At 37.9% G+C, this 8541-nt stretch overlaps 1 protein-coding gene across 3 annotated transcripts in view; it reads right to left on the bottom strand.

The window, feature by feature from the left end:
- bcl2l13 (BCL2 like 13) overlaps window positions 1-8541 on the bottom strand; it is a 38149-nt gene that overhangs the window by 1079 nt on the left and 28529 nt on the right. For all 3 annotated transcript variants that reach the window (XM_062035851.1, XM_062035850.1, XM_062035852.1), the window contains one exon: window positions 1-535. This exon is cut by the window's left edge and continues 1079 nt beyond it. In XM_062035851.1, coding sequence (XP_061891835.1) covers window positions 1-535 — 535 coding nt within the window. The remainder of the gene's footprint in view (window positions 536-8541) is intronic.

Below are 8541 nucleotides of genomic sequence, written 5' to 3'. Positions count from 1 at the left end.
CTGTTGACGTCTCTAAGACAACGGCAGGTTCTTCTAGAGAGATCAGAGAGGCAGGTGCTGCGGATTCTACCTCTGACGTCGCAGGAGCTGCGGTCATCTGGCTACTAATTTCCTCCCGGAGCTGAGCGAGCTCACTCTCCGTACCTAAAACGCTCATCATGCTCTCCTCTATGGCTCCGCCTTCATCCAGCAGCTCGGCTTCCTCGCGCTCCACATGGACGATGTCCGAGTTGGATGAGTTGTTCTCGCTGCGCTCCTCGGCCAGAGCCGCGCCCTCGTTGCTGTCCAGGCTCTTGATGTCCTCGGGGTCCATCGCGCACACCTGCGCCCACGACTCGTGGCCGGCCAGCGACACGGGTAAGCTCTCTGTCTGCCAGGAGCTGAGCCCGCTGCTGTTGTCGCCCGTGCACAGCAGAGACGACGGAGGGCTCAGCTGATCAGGCGCTTGATCCCCCGACAGGATGTAGATGTCGTTGCTGTCTTCAGCGATGGCAACGCTCTGCTCTTCTTCTGAACCCAGTCCAAATATTTCACCCTGTAGGCGGCACATAAACACAATATTGCAGTCAACAAGCAGACTATGCCATCAATGGTCACTCACTCATTAATATAGTCAACAGACGCATGTGTGTGTGTTCTTGTATTGCCACCCTTCTTGAGACATCAACAAGGAAAAGTACCTTCCATATGAGGACCGGTGAACATGTTAGGACCAAAATCATGGTCCCAATACGGAAAACCATTGCATCTTATAGAGCAGTGGTTCTCAAATGGGGGTACGCGTACCCCTGGGGGTACTTGAAGGTATGCCAAGGGGTACGTGAGATTTTTTTTAAATAGTCTAAAAATAGCAACAATTCAAAAATCCTTTATAAATATATTTATTGAATAATACTTCAACAAAATATGAATGTAAGTTCATAAACTGAACATCAAATCAAGTAGGCTATTCCATTCATTATCATAAACCCAGAGTTTCCCCCATGACATGATGGTTTGACCCTCACTAAAATGTCTGTCAAAAAGAACTGTGAAAAGAAATGCAACAATGCAATATTCAGTGTTGACAGCTAGATTTTTTTTGGACATGTTCCATAAATATTGATGTTAAAGATTTATTTTTTTGTGAAGAAATGTTTAGAATTAAGTTCATGAATCCAGATGGATCTCTATTACAATCCCCAAAGAGGGCACTTTAAGTTGTTGATTACGTCTATGTGTAGAAATCTTTATTTATAATTTCATCACTTGTTTATTTTTCAACAAGTTTTTAGTTATTTTGATATCTTTTTTTCCAAATAGTTCAAGAAAGACCACTACAAATGAGCAATATTTTGCACTGTTATACAATTTAATAAATCAGAAACTGATGACATAGTGCTGTATTTGACTTCTTTACCTCTTTTTTTCAACCAAAAATGCTTAGCTCTGATTAGGGGGTACTTGAATTAAAAAAATGTTCACAGGGGGTACATCACTGAAAAAAGGTTGAGAACCACTGTTATAGAGAATGTCTCATTTGCACCCCTGGTGGTGAAATCTATCAAAATTAGGGTGGTCCTAAAAAGGAGGGATTTTTTTAAAAGTGCTCCCCCTCTGGTCAACATATGAAATAACAAGTGTGTGTAAAAATTTGAAGTGCTCCCCCTCTGGCCAACATATGTAATAACAAGTGTGTGTAAGAAATTGAAAGGCGCCCCCTTTGGCCATAATTTATTAAAAAAATTAAATAAATATGTATATAAAGACATAATGTAATGAAGTAAATGAAGATTAGAAACCAATTACAAACAAATAATGAAAAAATACAAAAAAATAAAACCTTACCTTTTTATATTTGCATAGTATGTACCGTATTTTTCGGACTATAAGTGTAGATAATGGGTTTTACTATGTAAAGCGCTTTGAATCTCTCGAGAAAAGCGCTATATAAATATTAATTCACTTCATTTCACTTACCGTATTTTTCGGACTATAAGTCGCAGTTTTTTTCATAGTTTGGCCGGGGGTGCGACTTATACTCAGGAGCGACTTATGTGTGAAATTATTAACACATTACCGTAAGATATAAAATAATATTATTTAGCTCATTCACGTAAGAGACTAGACGTATAAGATTTCATGGGATTTAGCGATTAGAGTGACAGATTGTTTGGTAAACGTATAGCATGTTCTATATGTTATAGTTATTTGAATGACTCTTACCATAATATGTTACGTTAACATACCAGGCACGTTCTCAGTTGGTTATTTATGCCTCATAAAACGTACACTTATTCAGCCTGTTGTTCACTATTCTTTATTTATTTTAAATTGCCTTTCAAATGTCTATTCTTGGTGTTGGGTTTTATCAAATAAATTTCCCCAAAAAATGCGACTTACATGTTTTTTTCCTTCTTTATTATGCATATTATCTACATCTTTAAGCTACATATATACCAGTGTGGGTGGCAATGGGAGCAGGTTGGCAAAGTGTCTTGCCCAAGGACACAGCGGTAGTGACTAAGATGGCGGAGGCGGGGATCGAACCTGGAGCATTTAAGTTGCTGGCACGGCCGGAGCCTATCCCAGGAGATGCACTAATAGTAATACAAACATCATAATAATGATGTATTATTATGATACATATTATCCACTGTTAATAATCTTATAAATGGTCAATGGGTTATACTTGTAAAGACACTATTTCCACCTTCACACACTGATGGCGGCAGCAGCCATGCAAGGCCCTGACCACCATCAGGAGCAAGGGTGAAGTGTCTTGCTCAAGGACACAACGGATGTGACTAGGATGGTAGAAGCCGGGGATCGAACCAGGAACCCTCAGGTTGCTGACACGGACGCTCTCCCAACCAATTCTGTGTATGGTTGGAGTTTTAATTCACTTTAAAGCCGTTGTCCCACTGTAGCGCTGTTCTTCATGCCTTAATTCAGTCTTGCATGGCACCAAGTGGTAAGAAACCACTAACCAACTACACAGCAATCTGTGCCCTTTTATTATGTAACAGTCATATCATGCAATCCTGAGGGGACAAGTGAATGACATGGCTCAGTTTGCCAAAGCCAGAAGCAGGCAGTTGCTGCTTCTGCAATGATAGCACATTGACCTGAAGCTATCAATCAGAAGGTCACGCTTGACCATGATGTATTAAATAACAATAATACAGATACAACATTTAAATCATGTTCATTTGCTCTTGTAAATAAAGGACTACAAGTCTACTAATAAACTGCTATTGCAAATAAATACTATACCAAAAAAAAATGTACTTGGAATGCACAGTAGCATAACAGTGCCGTGTTCAGTGCAAACTAGCAATCAAGTACAGATTACAGGGACGCCATTTCAACGCCATTTCTTACTGAAGGTGTTTGGCGCGAATAACATACTGACAATATGCTTGCTACAGTTGGTACATGCTGCTTATGACAATGCATTGAACAATGCTACACATGTTGACCCTGTTGTGTCTCAAATGTTATGTCGACAAAAGCGGTCGACCATGTACAGTGCAGGCCAAAAGTTTGGACACACACTGCAAAAAGTCAGTGTTCAAAAATAAGAAAAAAAATTACAAAAATTAGGGATATTTTATTTGAACTAAGCAAAATTATCTGCCAATAGAACAAGAAAATTTGGCTTGTCAAGACTTTCCAAAACAAGTAAAATTAGCTAACAACAATGAACCCAAAAATACCTTAAAACAAGTATATTCTCACTAATAAGAACTGTACTACTGTATGAGTACGTATTTTCTATTGTTTCATTGAAAATAAAACAGCAAAGTCCATTTGGCTGTCATCTGTTTTAATATGAGACACAATTGTGTCAAAGTCATGATTTTTTTTTCCCATGCTTGAAATAAGAAATATTACTTTAAAAAAGCAGTTTTATACTTGAGTGTTGATGACACAGCTTTGCAACACTTGATATTCTAGTTTCAAGCATGTTTTACTCAATATAGGTCATACAATCTCAGCAACAAGCTGTAATATCTTACTGAGATCATTTAGGACCAAAACACTTAAAACAAGTATAACATTAACATAACATCTGCTTAGTGAGAAAAATGATCTTAGACAGAAAATAAGCAAATATCACCCTTATTTGAGATATTTAATCTTACTTAGATTTCAGTTTTTGCAGTGCACCGTCTCCTCATTCAAATACGTTTTGTTTATTTTCATGACTATTTACATTGTAGATTGTCACTGAAGGCATCAAAACTATGAATGAACACATGTGGAGTTATGTACTTAACAAAAAAAGGTGAAATAACTGAAAACATGTTTTATATCCTAGTTTCTTCATAATAGCCACCCTTTGCTCTGATTACTGCTTTGCACACTCTTGGCATTCTCTCGATGAGCTTCAAGAGGTAGCCACCTGAAATGGGTTTCACTTCACAGGTGTCATAGTTTTGATGCCTTCAGTGACAATCTGCAATGTAAATAGTCAGGAAAATAAAGAAAATGCATTGAAATGAGAAAGTGTGTCCAAACTTTTGGCCTCTACTGTATGTCGACGCTAACTTAAGCGAGCACTTTTTAGTGCTAAGAACACAAAAGCCGGACCCACTTTATCTGATAATGTTTCCAGAAAGCATAGTAGAAGTAGGGATGTAACGATATGAAAATCACGGTTATTGTAACCAAAATGATCATTATAATTGTGGTATTGTTGAACGTGCTCAAAAAGTACTTGTGCACACACTGAAATCTTTATATCAAGTCCTCTGAAAAAAAACAAAAAAACATACCTTCCTTGGCAGAAGAAAACATTCAATAATGTTCTGGCTTCTTAAAATCCATCCATCCATCCATCCATCCATCCATTTTCTACCGCTTGTCCCTTTTGGGGTTGCGGGGGGTGCTGGAGCCTATTTCAGCTGCATTCGGGCGGAAAGCGAAGTACACCCTGGACAAGTCGCCACCTCATCACAAGGCCAACACAGATAGACAGACAACATTCACACTCACATTCACACACTAGGGCCAATTTAGTGTTGCCAATCAACCTATCCCCAGGTGCATGTCTTTGGAGGTGGGAGGAAGCCGGAGTACCCGGAGGGAACCCACACAGTCACAGGGAAAACATGCAAACTCCACACACAAAGATCCCGAGCCCGGGATTGAACTCAGGACAACTCAGGACCTTCGTATTGTGAGGCACATGCACTAACCCCATGTGCCGCCGTGCTGCTTAAAATCCATATTACTAGTTTATAATTATGACAATAATCGTTTCATCGCTAAGTAGTAGCAATCATAGCGCTTGACGGGACCTCGCCCATCCACATAACATGGGGTCAACGCAAGTAAGTAAGGTAAACTTTTTTTTTTTAGATTTTCTGGGTGGCACAGTGGCTAACTCAGGAAGTGACCCACACATAGCTTAAGGGTGTAGTTTTCATAATTCATGTCAATTATGATCAAAAAGTGACCATGTGGAGTCGAGTTATTAATGTTTAACTTTTTGTGGCAAATCGTCAGACTGCCCATTAAAGTTTGTCGTCATGCCTTTTAATGGCATAGGCTAAAATACATCGTAATTTTTCATTCTATATCCGTTTAGTATCCCTGATTGTGATTTGGCCTTCACTGGTCAAATACCCCAGGAGGAGATTGTCAAAAAATGACAACTGGTTTTCGCCCAAAATGGCTGGTCCAAACCAAAATGGCCAACTTCCTGTTTGTTTGCAACTTTTTGTTTCACCTTTGGTGACAATGGGCTGATTTAATACAAATATTTATATAGGGGGCGCTACTGAGTATAGTCTTTAAAGGTTAGTATTCGGGACTCTTGAAATATAACATTTTCCACAGTGCCTGCCACACTTAAAATGTTTGCTGAGTTTTAATGCATGCTAAAAGTTAGAAGTACCAATGATTGTCACACACACACGAGGTGAGGTGAAATTTGTCCTCTGCATTTGACTCATCCCCTTGTTCACTCCCTGGCAACCCTTGATGCTAAGTGCCAAGCAGGGAGGTAATGGGTCCCATTTTTATAGTCTTTGGTATGACTCGGCCAGGGTTTGAACTCACAACCTCATACTTGCCAACCCTCCCGTTTTTAGCGGGAGACTCCCGGTATTCAGCGCCTCTCCCGATAACCTCCCGGCAGACATTTTCTCCCGACAAACTCCCGGTATTCAGCCGGAGCTGGAGGCCACGCCCCCTCCAGCTCAATGCGGACCTGAGTGGGGACAGCCTGTTCTCACGTCCGCTTTCCCACAATATAAACAGCTTGCCTGCCCAATGACGTCATAACATCTACGGCTTTTAGAGAGTAGAGTGCACAACTGTGCACACAACAAGGAGACGAAGCAGAAGAACGAGGAAGTTACAGACATGGCGACGCCGTCGACGAGCAAGATGAAGAAATACGCTTGCAAGTTCCAAAACGAATGGAAACAAGAATTTCAGTTCATCCAGGACAGTTCGAAAGGGAAGGGGTATGTAATTATGTTGCCTGTACATTTAGTAGAACAGACTTCTCCATTGAACACGGTGGCCGAGTCATGAACGGAGGAGAAGTTAAACAGGACAATACTGCCATCTACTGGATAGCCCCCGGAACACTGAAATTCAAGTATTTATTTTATTTATATGTATAATAAAATAAATATATATACATATATATATATAGCTAGAATTCACTGAAAGTCAAGTATTTCATACACACATATATATATATATATATATAAATATATATATATATATAAATATATATATATATATAAATAAATATATATATATATATATATATATATATATATATATATATATATATATATATATATATATATATATATATATATATATATATATATATATATATATATATATATATAAATATATATATATATAAATATATATATATATATATATATATATATATATATATATATATATATATATATATATATATATATATATATATATATAAATGAAATACTTGAGTTGGTGAATTCTAGCTGTAAATATACTCCCCTATTAACCACGCCCCCGCCCCACCCAGACCACCACCACCCCACCCCCCACCTCCCGGCATCGGAGGTCTCAAGGTTGGCAAGTATGCAACCTACCGATCTCAGGGCGGACACTCTAACCACTAGGCCACTAAAAGCCCTCAATAATGCACAGAATTATAACATAGCAGTTGCCAAACAGCCTTCGCAGTGCTATCGCTTGACATATAGTATTGGTAAAAACAACATTTCCCATTAGAAGGACACTTATAATGTTGTAGCTTTGCCCTTCAGGAAAGAGATTAAATCTAATGGCCGTTATAGTTATCTAACATTGGATTTCTCTTTTAAGCTGATTTGCATGAGAGACTGTTTTATAAAAACCTGCAACCTCAGGATACAGGCTCTCCATCAGCTGGACCAAAGCGGACATTGCTGTCATGTGGTATTAAGTCCACGGCAGCAGGCTACTGATGGCTTTAAAGAGCAAAATCAACGCCTCTGCAGTTCAGACCAATCTAAAAATAACACAAAAAAATACCAAATTAAAATGACCAAAATACATAATGCCCTAAGAAATTGTTACATAAGGATGCCATGTGAGCAATGTGATTGGATAATGACCAAAGCTATGATCCAAAATAAAAATTATAAATGTTTAACCCTCAACACGCACTGATTTTGTACTTTATTGTGAACACCAGTCATGCAAGTAAAGAGTGTTACGGTTCTCCACTCATGTCTCCAGACACCATCCCCACACCATATAAAACACATTCCTGCCTTCCTGCTGTTTACCGTCCCATTAGAGCTACCCAACATCACAGTGCTCTAATCCAACTGAACAACATCTGGGAGACATTTATGACGTGGACTGTAAAGCAGGGTGGGAATCCACCTAAATCTCTTCTAAATACAAACACAAAAGGAGAGCTAACAGGGCAATGTGACTGTTACAAGTACATGTTAGACTGACACATAGGGTAAGTATAGCCCCGTGCTGCAGTCACCTGCGTTTACAGAAATCTAATATGGGATGTGACGACTACAAGAGGGTACATGTCAACAAAAAAGGGACACATCAGAAAGGGCATTCACAAATACAGTATGAATGTTATGTAGTCTGCTTCAAAAGCACCTGTGAAATTATGTCATCCTTAGAAGAACCAAATCAGTGCAGTGACATTTTTTCGTTACAAAAATAGCTACAAACAATACAATTTTGTCGTGAGAAAGGGATCACTGTTGCACAACAGATATTAAATCATCCAAATGTAATGCTTAAGTTGCATACAGAAAATGTTTATACATTTTGTACATTAAATACGATACATAAATAATAATAATAATCGGAAATAAAAAATAAAAAAAAATAAACAGATACATATATATATATATATATATATATATATATATATATATATATATATATATACATATATATATATATATATATATATATATATATATATATATACATATATATATATATATATATATATATATATATATATATATATATATATATATATATATATATATATATATATATATACACACACACATA

The sequence above is a fragment of the Entelurus aequoreus genome, linkage group LG24 (assembly GCF_033978785.1).
Source record: "Entelurus aequoreus isolate RoL-2023_Sb linkage group LG24, RoL_Eaeq_v1.1, whole genome shotgun sequence".
Lineage (NCBI taxonomy): Eukaryota > Metazoa > Chordata > Actinopteri > Syngnathiformes > Syngnathidae > Entelurus > Entelurus aequoreus.
The sequence above is the reverse complement of the archived record's forward strand: the minus strand, read 5'-3'. Positions and strand labels throughout refer to the sequence as shown.